Genomic DNA, 20,001 nt, shown 5'->3' with positions numbered 1-20,001 from the left:
CACTCAATTGTAGAATATATGGAACCATCGCACAGGGAAACCAATGCCTTTACGGGCCCTGTCGGCAGGATCCAGCCTTACTCTGTGTGGCGGCCTTGGTGGCAACACACTGCTCAGTGGTGCGACCATATGAAGACTTCCACACATTGCAAAACAAACAGGCATACCTTCACCAAGTACTGACCTGCTGAACACAAACTGTAGCCATGGTAGGTTCTCGGGAGAAGCAGGACTTAAGAAAGCCCAAAATTTCCTCCACACACTGCATAAGGAGGATGGGGAGGGGAAAGTTAATCTGATATTTATTCTGAAGACTTCAGTAATTTAAAAATCAGGTCATCTTATTCCCTATAAACTGAACAGGATGAAAATAAAAATACCTTGCTGATATCATGAAGTGTGGCTAGCTCAAGCAGCTGAGACAGAACATCCAAGGCAGCGCGAAGGAAACCACCAAACTTCTCGTGGCTGCAATGAAGGTCCAACGTCACCTAAGAGAAACATTGCAAACAGTCACGTTTCTAGTATATCAATGAGTAATTCTGAATAAGCTCTGTACCTTATAGTTGGCATGAGTTGCTTTGAGGACATCATAGAGCTTGAGGTAGGTTGGCAGGTGGTAGAAGCTGCCAAGTGTGTTCGACTTGTTTACTGCTGTTCCACCTGTACTGTCAGTAGCTCTGCCTGCACCTCCCCACCCCCCAAAAAAACAACAACTTTAGTCTTGACAGTGCATGAAGGGGGAAACATGTCTTTTCTAGGTTGTTTGCTTGTGTACCTGCATTGAACTCATTGCTTTTCTTTGGGCTCAAGGGCACAGCATTGGGATCAGCAGCCTCCTTCTCTTTGCCCTTCCTGCGAATGGGACTGAGTGAGGGTGTGTTGGTAAGGGAGGGCAGTGTGGCCTGCAGAAAGAGGTAGTGTGAAGCAATTCATTCACATAAAGGGTAGTTATCCATACAGACAAAAAGTCAACCTTAACTGCTGGTCCCGGGGGAGTGTCATCCAGCACATGCGCACAGATGTTTAGGACCTTCAGGAGGTGGGAAAAAAGCTGGTCCACCATTGTCACTAGGGAGCGCTCTGACAATGCTGCCCAGGGTTCCTCCATCTTATTTGGGCCTCCACTAGGATAAGAGCTGCCAGTACTACCTTCTTCCTCTCCAGCCCAGGGGTTGCGCATGCATTTAGGAGCCACCGCTTAAACCAAGAAGGTGAATTGCATATGATTTAATCTATTAAGTAGACAAGCTCTGATACAAATACAACAGCAATTTGTGCTTCCACAATTAATATGCATTTTTGAGAGTAATTTCAAGCCATATAGGTCTTTTGATTTGTGTGCATTACTCACCAGCAAGCAGATTGCCAGTTAGTAACAAAGCATCCTGGTGCGCAGAGAGATCCAGTGGGAACCAGGCAGATGACAGCAAGGAAAGCACCATGTTGGCCATTCCCACTGTTAAGGTCCTTCGCTCCAAATCAGGTGAAGAAGGGTTTGGGTTTAAGTTTGGAGTATTGCTGGCCTGGGACAGACTTAAACAGGAGTGAGAAAAAAAATATCATCATATATATATATATATATATATATATATATATATATATATATAAATAATGTGAGCATGTGTCTTCATAAACCTTGAAGCCCGGCCCCTGCTGCGGTTGAGACTTCGAGATGAAACTGTACTAACGGAGTTAATGTAGCCGCAGTGCCAGCCTGTGCTCCATGTGCATACTGGAAAATTTGAAGCCAGGAGACACAGTGCTTCACAGCAGCCAAACTTTAAGAAAAAAAAAAAAAAAGACTTATGATAAACAATTATTTGGGAGTAACAGCACATGTGAAAGCTTACAGTCAGGGCCCTCGAGGTAGAGGAGGTGAAAGCATGGGAGATAGCGGTGACGACTCGAGACAAGTTGTTTTCCACTGTGACGTCAGACACCGTGTTTGATAGGTTAAAACCCCGATAAGTCCTGTCAGACAGAAAATAGGTGGATTTTGTAATAAGCCTCATCTTCCAATTAAGTGTTAGTGCATTCTTGAGGGACACAAATTGTTTGCAATCATGTGGCAGACCTATGCTTACCTTGTTATGGTGCTCACTGTGAACTGAGAGGGGGGTTGTGCCTCGTGCATCAGCAGCTGCAGGTAAATTGAACTTTGATCTCGGGCAATAGCAACAACAGGGTCTGTTTGGCCCTGGTCACAGTCATAAAACAATTTAGATATGAGCCTGGTGGAAGACAAAGGACATGATAAAGGGAAAAATAATTTAATCAAACCCTCTATTTCATAAACTGATCTAACAACAAGCATTGAGAAATATTCAAACCGCATTGTAACCAAATTTTTTGAGACTACAATAGCAAAAGAAAAAGTATACCTGTTGACAGCAGAAGCTGCCACATGGCGGACTCTGGGGTCATCATCACCCAACAAAAGAATGACTACATTATTGAGAACCCGGTCCTGCAGTCGAAGACACTAAACGTGAAGACAAAATATACTCACAATATATAAATCGATAATGAAAAAACTATGCATAGTATAAGTAGGTCAAAAAAAGATTAAGTATGTCTAGAAATACCCCAGTGTAGTGATGATCGCCTTTGTGCAAAGTCTCAGTCTTTCTCTCTAGGAAATTGACTAACCTAAGAGATGGGGGTGGACAATTCAGGTTATTTTTTCCCTTCAGAATTAAAGTATAAGCAAAACTTATTTTAATTAAGAATAGAAAAAAAATAATCTAAAACACTTGCCGAAAATCCATCTCAGCCAGGGTCTCCAACAGTTCAGTGCGGACAAGCCAGTACGATGAGTCTGTCAGGGCCAGCAGGTCGATCAACAACTGTAGGCCCAGTTCACTTAGTGTACTGCTGCATACTGACATGATACAGTGCTGAAATACACAAGTTGCACTTATAAAAAAGGTACACAATTACACACGCACACAGAAACTTACCCTGACTGCAACGCAAGCCATCTTGCAGGTTACAGAGGATTCATCTTTTAGAGTTTGTCTCAGCAAAGGCACCAAGTCCACCAGGGACAAAGGGTTCCCTGAAAAGTACAAGTTGAGTAGTGATGACTAATTCTAAACTGTTCTCTGGCTGCCATCATACATCAACATCAAGAAATAAATAACACTACACAAACACACTGACCTGTTGCGCTCTGCACACTGGCCAGCCAGGTCTGTATGTTGTAACGAGTTTTAGTAAGTGCAGCCTGAATAATGGCTGCACAGAGGATAGCTGTGGCACCTCTGATCTGTGGGTCCCCATGGTGAATTAGGTTCAGCACATCACTGACATACTGCTGTTCTGAAGACATCATAAGGTAGGAAGGTCAAAGGCTGTGCTTGGTAATAAACCACTTTGAGCATAATTATCTTTGCCATAAGGATTTCCATAGAATACGTAAGTTAGCTAAGCAATAGGCTACAGTCTTTAGGTAGCGATGAAGTAAGAAAACAACACAATAACCAAAATACTCTACCTGCAAACAATAATTCATTAAACTGAGTGTTTTCACCTCTCCTTGAGCTGTCACCTTATCGTGGTGGAGGGGTTTGTGTGTCCCAATGATCCTAGGAGCTAAGTTGTCTGGGGCTTCACGCCCCTGGTAGGGTCACCCATGGCAAACAGGTCCTAGGTAAGTCACCAGACAAAGCACGGCTCCAAAAACCCCTATGACGAACAAAATATATGGATCTAGGGACGTGGAATGTCACCTCTCTGGCAGGGAAGGAGCCAGAGCTAGTGTGTGAGGTCGAAAAGTTCCGACTAGATATAGTCGGACTCGCTTCCACACAGAGCTTGGGCTCCGGTACCAGTCCTCTTGAGAGGGGTTGGACTCTCGTTCACTCTGGAGTTGCCCACAGTGAGAGGCGCCGAGCAGGTGTGGGTATACTTATTGCCCCCTGGCTCGGCGCCTGTACGTTGGGGTTCACCCCGGTGGACGAGAGGGTAGCCTCCCTCCGCCTTCGGGTGGGGGGATGGGTCCTGACTGTTGTTTGTGCCTATGCACCAAACAGGAGTTCAGAGTACCCACCCTTTTTGGAGTCCTTGGAGGGGGTGCTGGAGAGCGCTCCCGCTGGGGACTCCATCGTTCTGCTGGGGGACTTCAATGCTCACGTGGGCAATGACAGTGAGACCTGGAAGGGCGTGATTGGGAGGAACGGCCCCCCAATCAGAACCCGAGCGATGTTCTGTTCTTGGACTTCTGTGCTCATCACGGATTGTCCATAGCGAACAACATGTTCAAGCATAAGAGTGTCCACACATGCACTTGGCACCAGGACACCCTAGGTCGCAGTTCGATGATCGACTTTGTGGTCGTGTCATCGGACTTGCGGCCGCATTTCTTGGACACTCGGCTGAAGAGAGGGTCGGAGCTGTCAACTGATCACCACCTGGTGGTGAGTTGGCTCCGATGGTGGGGGAAGATGCCGGTCCGATGTGGCAGGGCCAAAACTATTGTAAGGGTCTGCTGGGAACGTCTGGTGAAATCCCGTCAGAGGGAGTTTCAACTCCCACCTCCAACAGAACTTTGCTTACGTTCCGGGGGAGGCGGGGGACATCGAGTCCTAGTTGACCATGTTCCGCGCCTTCATTGCTGAGGCGGCCGACTGGAGCTGTGGCCGTAAGGTTGTCGGTGCCTGTCGTGGCGACATTCCCTGAACCCATTGGTGGACACCAACATTGAGGGATGCCGTCAAGTTGAAGGAGGAGTCCTCTCTGGCCTTTTTGGCCTGTGGGACTCCTGAGGCAGCTGATGGGTACCGGCTGGCCAAGCGGAATGCAGCTTTGGTGGTCGCTAAAGCAAAAACCCGGGTATGGGAGGAGTTCGGTGAGGCCATGGAGAAAGACCTCCGGACGGCTTCGAGGAAATTCTGGTCCACCATCCGGCGTCTCAGGAAGGGGAAGCAGTGAACCACCAACACTGTGCATAGTGGGGATGGGGCGCTGCTGACCTCGACTCGGGACGTTGTGAGTCGGTGGGGAGAATACATCGAAGACCTCCTCAATTCCACCGACACGCCTTCCCATAAGACAGCAGAGTCTGGGTTCTCTGAGGTGGGCTTTCCTATCTCTGGGGTTGAGGTCACCGAGGTGGTTAAAAAGCTCCTTGGTGGCAAGGCCCCGGAGTGGATGAGTTCCTAAAGGCTGTGGATGTTGTGGGGCTGTCCTGGATGACACACATCTGCAACATTGCGTGGACAGTGCCTCTGGAGTGGCAGACTGGGGTGGTGGTCCCCCTTTTTAAGAAGGAGGACCGGAGGATGTGTTCCAACTACAGGGGGAACACACTCCTCAGCCTTCCTGGTAAGGTCTATTCAGGGGTGCTGGAGAGGAGGGTCCGTTGGGAAGTCGAATCTCAGATCCAGGAGGAGCAGTGTGGTTTTCATCCTGGCCGTGGAATAGCTCTACACCCTCAGCAGGGTCCTCGAGGGTGCATGGGAGTTCGCCCAACCAGTCTACATGTGTTTTGTGGACTTAGAGAAGGCGTTCGTGGGGGGTGCTTCGGTAGTATGGGGTACCGAACCCCCTGATACAGGCTGTTCGGTCCCTGTACAACCGGAGTCAGAGTTTGGTCCGCATATCCGGCAGTAAGTCTGAGTCGTTCCCGGTGAGGGTTGGACTCCGCCAAGGCTGCCCTTTGTCACCAATTCTGTTCATAACTTTTATGGACATAATTTTTAGGCGCAGAGGGGGTCCGGTTTGCTGGCCTCAGTATTGCATCTCTGTTTTTTGCAGATGATGTGGTTCTGTTGGCTTCATCAAGCAGTGATCTCCAACTCTCGCTGGAGCAGTTCAGAGCAGAGTATGAAGCGGCTGGGATGAGAATCAGCACCTCCAAATCTGAGACCCTGGTCCTCAGTCGGAAAAGGGTGGCGTGCCTTCTCCAGGTCGGGGATGAGATCCTGCCCCAAGTGGAGGAGTTCAAGTATCTTGGGGTTTTGTTCACGAGTGAGGGAAAAATGGAACGGGAGATTGACAGGCAGATCGATGCAGCGTCTGCAGTGATGCGGACTTTGTATCGGTCCGTTGTGGTAAAGAAGGAGCTAAGGCGAAGCTCTCGATTTACCGGTCGATCTACGTTCCTACCCTCACCTATGGTCTCGAGCTGTGGGTCGTGACCGAAACAACAAGATTCCGGATAGAAGCGGCCGAAATGAGTTTCCTCCGCAGGGTGTTCAGGCTCTCCCTCAGAGATGGGGTGAGAATCTCGGTCATCCGGGAGGATCTAAGAGTAGAGCCGCTGCTCCTGCGTATCGAGAGGTGCCAGATGAGGTGGCTGGGACATCTGATTCGGAGGCCTCGCGGACGCCACGCCGGTGAGGTGTTCCGGGTACGTCCCACCGGGAGGAGACCCAAGGGACAACCTAGGATACGCTGGAGAGACTCCGTCTTTCGGCTGGCCTGGGAACGCCTCGGGATCCCCCCGGAAGAGCTGGATGAAGTGGCTGGGGAGAGGGAAGTCTGGGCGTCCCTGCTAAAGCTACTCTCCCCGCGACCCGACCTCGGATAAGCGGTAGAAAATGGATGGATGGATGAGTGTTTTCATAATTTCAACAACAGCTCAACAGCTCCTGGCAGAAAACTAATATACTATATGACAACAAGATCCTTGTACCACATGGCTGGGTGCATGCTTTGGGTGCCATGGAGTTTCAAGCGGCGAATTTAAGAATCCTCAATTAGTACATGCAGGTGTTTTCACTGATGGCCTGACTTCACCTCTTATTGTCACTGAGAGGGTGTATACAGAGTCAGTTCTAGTTAGTCCTAATGGGAGACACCATTAACCCAATGTTGGCTTGAATGAAATTCAAACTGTAAAAAAGCTGTTTTATTTATTTGTTTATTTTTACCTTCCACTGGAATGCCGTCCAGCAGCTCCTGGTAGAGGGAATTAAAGAAGGCTTCAGGAAGCAGTGCCCCAGCTGCACCAATGCAACTGACTGCCAGGGCCTTCACACTGACTCGTACCTCCTTGTCAGGGATCACACCTGGTGATACAAATGTAAACAAAATTTATCAGAAATACCCACAGCAATACTTCCATTGTCATTATAAAGACGGATACTTTTTATCTTCTGTTAAATGTTACTTGAAATTTCTAATGATCTACAGTGGAGGAAATAATCATTTGATCCCTCACTAATACCCACTGACGAAGACATAAACGGTCTATAATTTTAATGGTAGGTGTAGTTTAATTGGGAGAGAGAGAATATCAAAAAGAAAATCGAGGAAATCAAATAAAACAAAAGATTCAAATTATTTTGCAATTCATTGAGGGAAATAAGTATTTAACCCAATATCAAAACTTGACTTGGTGGAGAGCCCCTTGTTGACTACATTTTACCAGGTTTGCACACATCTCAGGAGGAATTTTGGATAACGCCTCTTAGCAGATCCTCTCCAAATCCTTAAGGCCCAGTACACACATTAAGACAATCGGCCTGTTTTTGTGCCGATTTCGCCCCTTTCCGACCGAGCACATTATGTTTTATAAGATTATCCTTAAATCTGATGTGTGTTAAGAGTGGATTCATCCCGATTTTAGGGTCCGAAACAGGTCAACCAAAAGGCTTCGTGTGTGGGGAATGCAGACTTCTCCTGAGTCGTGACGCCGAGAATAGTGACGTGGAATAGAATGTAGCCAATCAAAGAAGCACCCAAGACTGACGAACACGGAGGTGACTGAAAAATAAAACAAAAAGGTCTTACCTGATGACGTTTTATGTATAAAAGTGGGTTCCTTAAACAGCAAAAAGTATTTTCCAAAACTTTGTTTTTTTTTAGAACATCGCCATTTTAGAAGGCTCTCGGCTGCGGCAACCTTCGGGACACTCGGGAAACATTGGCGCATATGTATCCCTGTTTCCTCTTCATCGGTTTTGTGAGATTACGTATGATCACACGAGACTTCGAGATCGGCGGTGCAATAGCATCTTTGTGTGTGGTCTGTTGTGTTGAGATTCTGGGAGCACACCACACAGATTTTTTAAATCTTTATGTGTGGGGTCTATATAGCAGATAAAAAAATATTTTAAGAGTGGAAAAACCTGTGTGTGTGTACCAGGCCTAAGGTTTTGAGGCTGTACCTTGGCAACTCCAAGCTTCAGCTTCCTCCACAGATTTTGTATGGGAATTAGGTCTGGAGAATGGCTCGGCCACCCCATGACCTTACAGGGCTTCTTCTTCTTCTTTAGCCACTCTATCATTTCTTTAGCTGTGTGTTTTGGGTTAGCGTTGTACTGGAAGCCACATCAACGACCCATTTAAAGTGTTCTGGCTGAGAGAAGGAGGTTGTCACCCAGGATTTTGAGGTACAAGGCTCCATCCACAGTTTCTTCGATGAGGTAAGTTGACCTGTCCCATTTGCAGAGAAACACCCCCAAAGCATAATGCTTCCACCTCCATCCATGCTTGGCGGTGGGGATGGTATTCTTTGCGTCATAGTCTCAATTCGTCTTCCTCCAAACATAGCGAGTCAAATTAATTCCAAACAGCTCGATTTCTGTCTCACTGACCACATCACCTTCTCCCAAACACTCTCTGAATCATTCAGATGTTCACTGGAAAACTTCAGACAGGTCTGTACATGTGCCTTGACCAGGGGGATGTTAGAGAGGCTGCAGGATTTTAATCCATTACAACGTGGTGTGTTAATCTTTTTATTGGTGACTGTTGTCCCAACTGCCTTGAAAGCATTAGAAAGCTCCGCCCGTGTAGTTCTAGGCTGATGCCTCACCTTCCTCATGATCACGGATACCCAACAAGGTGAAATCTTGCACGGAGGCCAAGACCAAGGGAGCTTGACGGTCATTTCTTCTCACCCAGCTTCTTGCAAATGGTCTTCCTAGCCCATTCCAGCCTTGTGCAGGTCAACAATCTTGTCCGTGATGTCCTCCGAAAGTGCTTTAGTCTTGCCAATGATGGAGAGGTTGGCATGAAATGCAAATACATTATCTTTTTTAAAATGTGATTTTCTGAATTTAGTTTTAGAATTCTCTCTCTCTCTGTTAGAATAAACCTACCATAAAAATTATAGACCACACATGTCTTTGTCAGTGGGTGAACTTACAAAATCAGTGAGGAATCAAATAATTATTTCCTCCACTGCATATTAATACAGCGGCTGACATAAGTATTTAACACATCACCATTTTCTCACTAAATATATTTCCATAGGTGCTAGTGACATGAAAGTTTCACCAGATGCGCGACCCTAGTGAGGATAAGCGGTACAGAAAATGGATGGATGTTGTAAACAACCCAACTAATCCACACATATAAAGAAAGTAGAACAAATAAGATCAGAAATTAAGTTGTGTGTAATAATGTCAAATGAAACAGTGAAAAAGTATTGAACACGCCAACTGGTATTTATTTAATACTTTGTACAAAAGACTTTGTTTGCAATGACAGGTTCAAGATGCCTCCTGTATGGAGAAACTAGTCGCATGCATTGCTCTGGTGTGATTTTGGCCCATTCCTCCACAGAAGCAGTCTTCAAATCTCATGGGCTTCTTTTATGGACCTTGAGTTTCAGTTCTTTCCATAGATTTTCGATTGGATTCAAGTCAGGTGATTGGCTGGCCCATTATAGCAGCTTTATTTTTATTTTTTTTTAAACCAATTGAGTTTCCTTGGCAGTATGTTTTGGATCATTATCCTGATGAAATCTCTACTCGTTTCATTTTCATCATCTTCGTAGATGGCAGCTCCATACCATCATGGTCCCACCTCTGAACTTCACTGGTATGGTGTTTTTAGGATGATGTGCAGTGCCATTTCTCCTCCAAACGTGGTGTGCATTTATGGCATCCAAAGAGTTAAATTTTGCTCTCATCAGACCAGACTATATTCTCCAATTTTTTAACTGGCTTGTCCAAATGTTGTTCAGAAAACCTTAAACGAGCTTTGACATGCTTTTTTTCAGCAATGGAGTCTTGCGTGATGAGCGTGCATACAGGCCATGACGGCGGATTACATTACTCACTGTTTTCCTTGTGACAACAGTACCTGCTAATTCCAGGTCTTTTTTAAATGCACCAAAGGTGGTCCTTGGTTCTTGGACAACTCTTCTGATTATTCTTTGCACTCCTCTGTCAGAAATCTTACAAGGAACACCTGATCGAGGCAAATTTATGGTGGTATGATTGGCTTTCCAGTTACGTATTATGGCCCTAACTGTGCTCACTGGAACATTCAGAAGCTTAGATATGCACCTGTAACCAATGCCACAATTATGTTTTGCAACAATTACTTTGCGGTGGTCTTGAGACAGCTCTCTGCTCTTAGCCATCATGAGATGTGTCTTGACTCACACCTTGGCAATGAGACCTTTTTGTAGGCCATCAATTAGGACTGAACCAGCTGATATTCATTTGCACTGACAAGGGGCTGGATTACTGTTTGATTATTGATAGATTTTAGGTGTTGTCTTGGCTTTTTGCAGCTCCCTTTCTTCATCTGTTCAATACTTTTTCCGTGTCATTTCACATTATTACACACAACTTTATTTCTGATCTTATTTGTTCTACTTTCTTTGCATGTATGCATTACTTGGGTTGTTCCCAATATCTTCTGAAAATTTTATGTCAAAAGCACCTTTGGAAACACGTCACGTTTTGTGACGTGTTAAATACCGTAAATTCTCGTGCATAATGCGCATTTTTCCTCCCAAAGAATTGTCAAATATCAATAGTGTGCATTATACATATGTATAGAGGAAAATGGAAAAAACTCACATTTTATAAATGTATGCCGCCATCTATAGGTTATGAAAAAGCTGTACACTTTCATTCCAATATGCCACCACCACCTAGAGGTTATGAAAAAGGTGTAGCCTACACTTTCATTCCAATATGACAGGGGTAATTATGACTGCATAAGTACAGTTGTGCTCATAAGTTTACATACCCTGGCCGAATTTGTGAAATATTTATTTATTTTAAATATGAAAGAATAACAACCATCATTAATTTCTTTAGGGTTATGTTTTGTTTAATGATAATGCTTTTTTGAAATGCTTGACCGTTTAATTTGAATCCCATTAAAATAAAATTTTATGTGTTTTGTCTGGCCCTTCATGTTTTCTTTAAAGAATTTTACACATTTTACAAGTTCTGCCTGGGTAATCAAACATATGAGCACAACTGTGTGTTTTGTAATTTACTAAATAAAAGTAGGGCTATGAATTTCAAAATAAGAGCAAGCAAAAATTTTTTTATGTGTTTAAATAAATTGCTTTAATTCAAATTAATTATTTTTTAAAAAATACAGATAATACTTCATGTTTTGATCATATGGGTAGAAGCAAATTCAAGAATTGTAAAAATGCATTATACATAGGTAGAAGGGTTTTCTAAAAATTTTAGGTCAACTTGGCGGTGCGTATTATACACAAATGCGCATTATACACGAGAAATTACAGTACTTATTTCAGCCGCTGTATGTGTTCAGGAAAACTGTGGCCAATAATAATAATGGACTATTTACTCCAGCTATCTTTAACATTGTTAGCAAGTACATTTTGACATAGTAATTTATTTTTAATTTGTAGTACGTAAAGCGCTTATATACTGCACTTAGTTTGCATTAAAAACATTTGTGGTGTTGAAGGGATGCGTTAACACATTAATTTTGACAACCCTAATATTGATATATACAAATGTTCTCCTCACTGATGTGCGAGAGCAGTTAGAAGGGGGAGAGTGGTAGCAGAGGTAACAAAACGCACCTAAAGCATTATTCTTACTTGCCTCGTCGTGTGGGGTGGCTGCTGAGCCTCCCCACCTTCTTTGGTTTTAACCACAAATTGGAAATGATTCACATCAACGCTTGAAATATTTTTCTTTTGCTATGAGTAGCAGTTTTGCTAATCATTTCTACATTTGAGGAGCAACTTTCTAATTTTGTTCAAATTGTTCAAACTAAAATAAAAAAACCTCGAGAGAGAAAACTATTTCCTTCATTTGACTTCACCAAAACCCTCCTCAGTTTGGGTAAATGACCCATGTTACTCTTATTCCTATCGACCACCTTTGCCACATTTTTTCAACTGCATGACACAAAATGTAGCCACTTACAAATCACATGGTCGTATACTGGCCATTTGAGCAAAACTTTTAATCAATCTGTATGTAAGTAATGTGGTTGCGTTATACTGTACTTGTCACTTTCGTAATGACAGCACTCATAATTAACAGAGACCATCCCGAGGGCCAACGAGACCATCCCGAGGGCCAACGTAATGTTAGTAAGGTAGACTAACAATCTCACTTTTCCCTATGTTCATTTGACCTCGTCTTTGGTCCCACGACCCAGTTTAATACTCGCAACGTCTTCGGCGGAGAGAAAGGTCCACGTTACAACGAATGGTTGCTCGCCTCCCACACTTTGGCCATTGTATGTCATTTGCTCTCACATTTTACTTAATTCAGTTTCCCTCTTCCCACACCAAGCAACAGAGCTTGGCTTCACTTCTGCCTTTTCGGTGATGTAATCACATTGTGTTACCCCCGTGCGTCTGTAGAGACCAGCAAGGATTTTGGGACACTCTCCCCGGTTCATTTATCGGGAAAAACAACAAACTGTGATTCGCAGTTTTGCTTTTCAATGTGTTTTATGAGGAACAAACTGTGAATTTTGACTCGTAAATAGTAATGCGAAACTAATTCCAGGCTTGCACATGTTATCACATGGTATCCACATTTCCCATGGGTGATCTAGACCTTGTATCCTGGACCTTCCTGGAGTTCATACTCACCATTCTTTTGTCCTGTCAACAGGAAGGAAGCAGCAAGAAGCCTGACACAGTGCACGAGTGGCTCCGCCCCCTGGTCTGTATAATGTCCAATTGGACCATTTATACTTGATGGCTGATGAAGTTGTGAAATGAACACATTTTTTTTTTTTTTTTTTTTTTTTTTTTTTTACTGTCACTGACATTGTGAAATACAGACATGAATTAAGTAAAATTACCTTGCTGTCAGGTTCGATTTCAGTGGGTTCCTCCTTTGGTATAAAGCGGTCCACACTGCTGTCAGAACCCTGCCGATTGTGACCTCTGAAGTCGAAAAGATGTGGTTTGCTCAGAGCTGCACACAAACAACCACAGTGACGACAGTCCTTGAACAACTTCTGCAAAATAAGTGTTTTTTTTGTTTGTTTGTTTTGTTTTTGTAAACTAATATACCCAGTGTCGACGGCAGAAATGAGGCTTCATTTTGGGATGAAGGTGCTGTCCCTTCATCTTCCTCATCCTGTAGAGTTCCGATCTGCATCCCAGAGTACTGGCTCTCACTGCCATCCAGCAACTTAGGGTAACACACAAGCAAAACCTTAGCTTTTCAGTAAATTACAATATGAAATGCAACAAAGTAGAAGGATAGGATTATGTTTTCCAGTCATTTTGAATTCGACTAATTTGACCAAGAGCACCTCCTAAATATTAAGATTGGACAGCTTTCTCTCTGTTGTGCCTTGTCCATCTGGTGATGAAAATGCTTTGCAAAATAACGTAGCACTATTGACAAAGATAACGTGGAGATATGTTAATAGAACGTTTGGGGGGTAAAAAAAAACATGATGTCCAAGAAATGTGTCACAATAATGAACTCCTTCGCTCATATTACTACCATTATTCAACATCAAGTACAACCCCAATTCCAATGAAGTTGGGACATTGTGTTAAACATAAATAAAAACAGAATACAAATATTTGCAAATCATGTTCAACCTATATTTAATTGAATTCACTACAAATACAAGATATTTAATGTTCAAACTGATCAACTTTATTGTTTTTAGCAAATAATCATTAACTTAGAATTTTATGGCTGCTACACGTTCCAAAAAAGATGGGACAGGTGGTAAATAAAAGACTGAGAAAGTTGAGGAATGTTCATCAAACACCTGTTTGGGACATCCCACAGGTGAACAGGCTAATTGGGAACAGGTGGGTGCCAAGATTGGGTATAAAAGGAGCTTCCCTGAATTGCTCAGTCATTCACAAGCAAAGATGGGGTGAGGTTCACCTCTTTGTGAACAAGTGTGTGAGAAAATAGTGGAACAGTTTAAGGACAATGTTCCTCAACGTACAATTGCAAGGAATTTAGGGATTTCATCATCTACGGTCCATATCATCATCAAAAGGTTCAGAGAATCTGGAGAAATCACTGCATGTAAGCAGCAAGGCTGAAAACCAACATTGAATGCCCGTGACCTTCGATCCCTCAGGCGGCACTGCATCAAAAACCGACATCAATGTGTAAAGGATATCACCACATGGGCTCAGTAACACTTCAGAAAACCAATCTCAGTAAACACAGTTCGGCGCTACATCCGTAAGTGCAACTTGAAACTCTACTATGCAAAGCAAAAGCCATTACTCAACAACACACAGAAACCCTGCCGGCTTCTCTGGGCTCGAGCACATCTAAGATGGGCTGATGCAATGTGGAAAAGTGTTCTGTGGTCCATCGAGTCCACATTTCTAATTGTTTTTGGAAATTTTGGGCATCGTGTCTTCCGGGCCACAGAGGAAAAGAACCATCTGGACTGTTATGGACGCAAAGTTCAAAAGCCAGCATCTGTGATGGTATGGGGCTGTGTTAGTGCCAATTGCATGGGTAACTTACACATCTGTGAAGGCACTATTAATGCTGAAAGATACATACAGGTTTTGGAGAAACATATGCTGCCATCCAAGCAACGTCTTTTTCATGGACGCCGCTGCTTATTTCAGCAAGACAATGCCAAACCACATTCTGCACGTGTTACAACAGCGTGGCTTCGTAGTAAAAGAGTGCAGGTACTAGACTGGCCTGCCTGCAGTCCAGACCAGTCTCCCTTTGAAAATGTGTGGCACATTACAAAGCTTCAACAATTAGTGTCCTCAGTTCCCAAACCTTTATTGAATTTTGTTAAAAGAAAAGGTAATGTAACACAGTGAATCATGCTCTAAAGTTTCGGTGTGGGTGAAGTAATTTAATTACCGTAAAGTAATTTAATTACAGTAAGTTAGCACCCATTATTTCTGTCATGTTGTAATGTTGATTTGACCTAAACTTATTACAGTGGCCAATCCTTAAATGCCCCCTAGGGGTCATTGTCCAAAATGTATTTTGTCTAAAATGCTAGACAATACTTGAAGATACTCTGTATACAGTACACAAGTATAGACTATAAATGAACAAGTCATGTAAATTGTGATCGGATCGGTGATCGTTTTTTTTTTTAAACTTGCTGATCGGTCCCAAAAATCCTGATCATGTAAAGCCTAGTTTTGATTTTTTGAAATAATAATTTATTACTTTAAGAGCTACGGAATTTTATGCAGAAACCATTTTGTGCACTGCCAATTTGAAATGTCCTGTTTTCGAATAAAGGGATATATATATATATATATATATATATATATATATATATATATATACATATACACATATACATCCATCCATCCATTTTCTGAGCCGCTTCTCCTCACTAGGGTCGCGGGCATGCTGGAGCCTATCCCAGCTACCCCGCCTCCTGGTACACCCTGAACTGGTTGCCAGCCAATCGCAGGGCACATACAAACAGACAACCATTCGCACTCACATTCACACCTACGGGCAATTTAGAGTTGTCAATTAACCTACCAAGCATGTTTTTGGGATGTGGGAGGAAACCGGAGTGCCCGGAGAAAACCCACGCAGGCACGGGGAAGAACATGCAAACTCCACACAGGCGGGGCCGGGGATTGAACCCCACATCTCAGAACTGTGAGGCAGATGCTCTAACCAGTCGGCCACCGTGCCGCCTATATATATATATATTTATTTATTTTTTACAATCAGATTTATCAATTAATCAAAAAAGTAATTGACAGATAAATCGATTATTAAAATAATCCTTAGTTGCAGCCCTATGTGAATGTGAGAGTGAATAGTTGTCCATCTCTGTATGTGCCCTGCGACTGACTGGCGACCAGTCAAGGGTGTTGTCCGCCTTTCGCCCGAAGTCAGATGGGATGGGCTCCAGCTCCCCTAAACAGGATAAGCAGTATAGAAAATGGATAGATGGATAAAGATAGCCAGGTGGATCAAAATACCTGACATGAACTAGGCCTATCACGATAATTACTATATCGGCTTATCGTTTGATAAATAAAATGGACACAATAGTTTTTCCGGAATCAATAAATTGTCATTGCTGTGGTGAGCCAGCGTGCGGATCACATTGTGAGCTGACAGAGCTGGATGGCTGTGTCGTTAGCCACTAGTGGGCTCATGGAACGCCGGCATGCACTCTTGCCGCTGTTGGCTCCGTCCAATGCTCCACAGCCTTGCTCCAGGTGCAGCGCGCATATTCACACAACAGAGACACTTAAAGGAAACTTAACTGTTTGTTGTGTTCGCTAGGCTTCGAGCAAACGAGCTAGCTCACAAGCTAATGTGCTAGCAAATTAGATGGCTAAACAGCTCGCTCCACCGTGGCGATGTCGTTCAAAACATTAGCGCTTCGCTCAGAGTTGTTGTGTCTAAGTCCCCAATTTACACAAACACGGGCATATTAACCGTTTATTATGTATAACCTCAGTTGCACACCTTATTCAGCCAGTAGTTTCCACCATTTGAAAAAAAGATTATTCAAGCAACATGTTTTTACTCATGTTTTTAAGATTGTAGGGTGAAAGCTGCAGCTGGCTACCAGTGTGGACTGAACGGGTGGCAACAATAGGGAAACGAAATATGCAACATATGGGGTGGGGGGCGCGGACTGAACTTTGAACTAGTTTGTGTAGAAAATGAACTTTCCCAACACTGTGGATAGATTGATGGACAGCTCGACAGATAGATAGACAGACAGAAAGATAGATTAATTGATAGAGAGACTGAATGTTGCAACTGTTACTTTATTTATCTACTTTTCTACCTCTTTTACTTGCTTTCTTTGTACTGTTGGTGCTGTGATGCTGCTGCTGGAGCCTTATTTTCCCTGAGGGAACGGTCCCAAAAATTCTCTCTGTCTATCTGTCAGTCTGTCTGTCTAATCTAGATCACCACAAGTCGGACATTTTGACCTAGTCAATTTGCTATAGTTGGCGATCAAAGATGGCCGCCGTGGTGTACATGCGCAGTACAGATCATGCTGGCGCCACAACTCGTGCCTTGACAGACGGTTCACATGGCGAAAATTTACTTCTGATCGGTTTGGCAAAGGAATATTCCACCCCTGTCAAACCAAATGAAATTCACTTGATTTGGGCTTCTAAACCTATTACAATCAGAATAGAAGACTCAATGTAAACCAGACTAGTCATGCAGCTCTATTCTTCATTTCAGACCCAGGGCGATAATCCACATCACAGAGTAATGAAAAACAAATTAATAGAGTATCACGAAAGGAAATTATAACAACTACAATAATAATACCGATTTTAAAGCAAAGAAATTAAATAGGGTGGGCCTTGTTTTTCATGATTTCTGAAACAAAAAAAAACAACATTATTGTTTATCGTGATCGTCTTGGGGAAAATACATCGTCTTAAAATTTTTTTTATCGTGACAGGCCTAACATGAACTATCCCAAACATTACAACGAACACACACTGTTCCTTTTCGCTTTAGTGGGGCTGGCAATTGGATTATTAATGCAACGGGGATGAGTGGACCAACGTGTAACGACATGAACCCCAAAATGTAGTATGAACGGAACACCAGGGGTATCCACAGTCCAGTCCAAGTGCAGTCAGCAGATGCATAATAGCGAAAGTATGAATTGGTCTTAAGCTTGCAAACCCATTTGTCGTCTTGTAATGGTTTAAAAAGCTAATATAAAGGTTAGAATCATAAATACAGTTAAAATATGCATATTCATTCAGACTGACCAGCTCTGCAACATCTGAGGGGGTGACAGCTGAGTCCGGCCCTTCGGTGGTGGTCTGGGAGGAGTCACTGGGTGGGAGTGAGCCTTCATTGGTGCTTAGGAGTGACCCGTCTTCGATAAACGGGCCTCCATCTGGCGTGGCATTCTCTGGTGTAGTGTAGTCAGCAGTCTCCGGAGTAACGTTAGCCCCACCGCTTGAGCTCTGACTCAGCATCTCCTCCTCATTTTCGTTGGGTGACTCAGGCGTGTCTGAGAGCGATGTCACGCCTCCACCCCCGCCCTGCTCAGAGGAGGCGCTCAGGTCCACAGAGTCCCCGGGCTGCAAGGTATGCTGAGAGGAGCGTGGCTGTTCGGTAATGATGTCCACCTGGGCTGTCGAGGAGCCATCAGTTTCATCAACAGAGGCTGGAGAAAATAAATAGATATAATGATGGTGCGACTGTCATGGTGTCAGTCTATACTGTTTTAACAGCATGAAATCAATCATTAGTACGTCTAAGGACATGGCTAGCTAATAAAAATATATTCTGTAGCAATGGTACTCTATAATAGGTTTGTATAGTATACATAAAGAGATAATGTACAATAAAGCAAAAGCAAGTCACTGTTTACAACGTTACAGGATGAACTCACCTGTGAAAGCGCCAGTGGTGACCTCAGTCTTCTCGGAATCATCTTCCAAACCCTCCTCCTCCCTTAAAAGGATTTTCCCTGGAGAAGGTACATGAGGATTACCACAATTATTTATATTTGCTAACTGCCAGGATAATGAAAGGATATTTATTTGACAAAAGTCAGAGGTTTACATACAGAAGGAATACTATGTATTTAAACAATTTGGTAGCTTCTGATAGATTTATTGACAACATCTGAGTTAATCAGAGACACGCCTGTGGATGTATTAGAAGGCGCAACAGAAACATTGCTTCTTTGTGTAACATCATGAGAAAGTCAAAAGAAAGAAAGAGAATTGTGGATATGCACAAGTCTGGTTCATCCTTGAGTGCAATTTCCAGATACCTGAAGCTGCCACGTTAATCTGTTCAAACAATTATATGCAAGTACACCATGCAAACGCAAAGCCATCATACCACTCAGGAAGGAGATGGGTTCTATGTCCGAGAGATGAACGTGCTTTGGTCCGAAACGTGCATATAAACTCAAGAACAAAAGCAAAAGATACTGAAGATGCAGGCTGGTAAGAGGGACAGTGAAACAAATACTGTACCGACATGAGCTGAAAGACCACTCTGCCAAGAAGAAGCAATTACTCCAAAATAGATCTCAAAAGAGCCTGATTACAGTTTGCAAATGCAAACAGGGGCAGAGACCTTAATTTTTGGAGACATTTCCTGTGGCCTGATGAAATTAAAAGGGCCATAATGAACATTGTTGCCTTTGGAGGAAAGAGGGGGAGCTTCCAAGCCTGAGAACATCAACCCAACTTTGAAATTCAGCGGTGGAAGCATCATATTGTGGGTTTTTTGGTTCAATTTTTTTTATTTCTAATAATAATAAATTATGTAATAGATAAGAACATTGATCAACATTTAATATAGTTTACCATTTCAACCGCTTTTATACTCGCATCTTAGTGATGAAAAGTGTCACTTGTGTCACTCTCCTCTATTGCTATACTCGGCTGACACTGACAGCAGTGCTACTGCTACTGACAATAGCGTCATTACACAGTATTACATTTTTACAAGGCATGTAGTTAAATCAAGAACTCAATATTCTACTCTGATTGAAGGTTTTTGCTTTTAACAATCAATAGTAAAATAAAGTTGTTCTTCATAACTCATAACATTTAGGACTGGCCTACAGGAAAGAGTTGTTTATTTGGTGGCTATATCCAATTCTGTTTTGGTCATACTAAAGAATAATTTCTTGTGTTTAGTGAATAATACTAAAGATGACAAATTTCCTCCCGAAAAATCGCATGCTAAATAGCGATTGCAATATTTGTTTAAAAGAAACAAACAAAACAAAAAAACCTTACAATTAAGATTTTTTTCCCATATCGTTCAGCCCTACTCATGATTGATGACAAGGTAGTTTTTTCATTGGGCCTACATCATTAAAGCTTATCGGCTGCCCAGTGAT

The 20,001-nt window shown here is 43.1% G+C and overlaps 1 protein-coding gene and 1 non-coding gene across 15 annotated transcripts in view; both read right to left on the bottom strand.

Annotated features, from left to right (window-relative positions):
• Positions 1–20,001, bottom strand: part of htt (huntingtin) — a 64,941-nt gene that overhangs the window by 30,599 nt on the left and 14,341 nt on the right. For 9 of the 14 annotated variants that reach the window (XM_061678398.1, XM_061678403.1, XM_061678408.1 and 6 more), the window contains 20 exons: positions 18,529–18,606; positions 17,897–18,300; positions 13,220–13,340; positions 13,006–13,121; positions 12,791–12,902; positions 6,879–7,016; positions 3,166–3,324; positions 2,964–3,061; positions 2,761–2,900; positions 2,589–2,652; positions 2,385–2,485; positions 2,088–2,234; positions 1,854–1,974; positions 1,639–1,781; positions 1,355–1,536; positions 977–1,200; positions 779–905; positions 560–690; positions 381–491; positions 185–262 (listed from right to left, as the gene is read on the bottom strand). In XM_061678398.1, the coding sequence (XP_061534382.1) occupies positions 185–262; positions 381–491; positions 560–690; positions 779–905; positions 977–1,200; positions 1,355–1,536; positions 1,639–1,781; positions 1,854–1,974; positions 2,088–2,234; positions 2,385–2,485; positions 2,589–2,652; positions 2,761–2,900; positions 2,964–3,061; positions 3,166–3,324; positions 6,879–7,016; positions 12,791–12,902; positions 13,006–13,121; positions 13,220–13,340; positions 17,897–18,300; positions 18,529–18,606 (2,795 nt within the window). The remainder of the gene's footprint in view (positions 1–184; positions 263–380; positions 492–559; positions 691–778; positions 906–976; positions 1,201–1,354; positions 1,537–1,638; positions 1,782–1,853; positions 1,975–2,087; positions 2,235–2,384; positions 2,486–2,588; positions 2,653–2,760; positions 2,901–2,963; positions 3,062–3,165; positions 3,325–6,878; positions 7,017–12,790; positions 12,903–13,005; positions 13,122–13,219; positions 13,341–17,896; positions 18,301–18,528; positions 18,607–20,001) is intronic. The other 5 variants (XM_061678400.1, XM_061678406.1, XM_061678402.1 and 2 more) reach the window with 1 other exon arrangement.
• On the bottom strand, positions 14–143 carry LOC133404662 (small Cajal body-specific RNA 14). The gene has a single exon (XR_009768858.1). It is a non-coding gene; the product is annotated as a small Cajal body-specific RNA 14 (non-coding RNA).

Source organism: Phycodurus eques, chromosome 6 (genome assembly GCF_024500275.1).
Source record: "Phycodurus eques isolate BA_2022a chromosome 6, UOR_Pequ_1.1, whole genome shotgun sequence".
Classification (NCBI taxonomy): domain Eukaryota; kingdom Metazoa; phylum Chordata; class Actinopteri; order Syngnathiformes; family Syngnathidae; genus Phycodurus; species Phycodurus eques.
The sequence above is the reverse complement of the archived record's forward strand: the minus strand, read 5'-3'. Positions and strand labels throughout refer to the sequence as shown.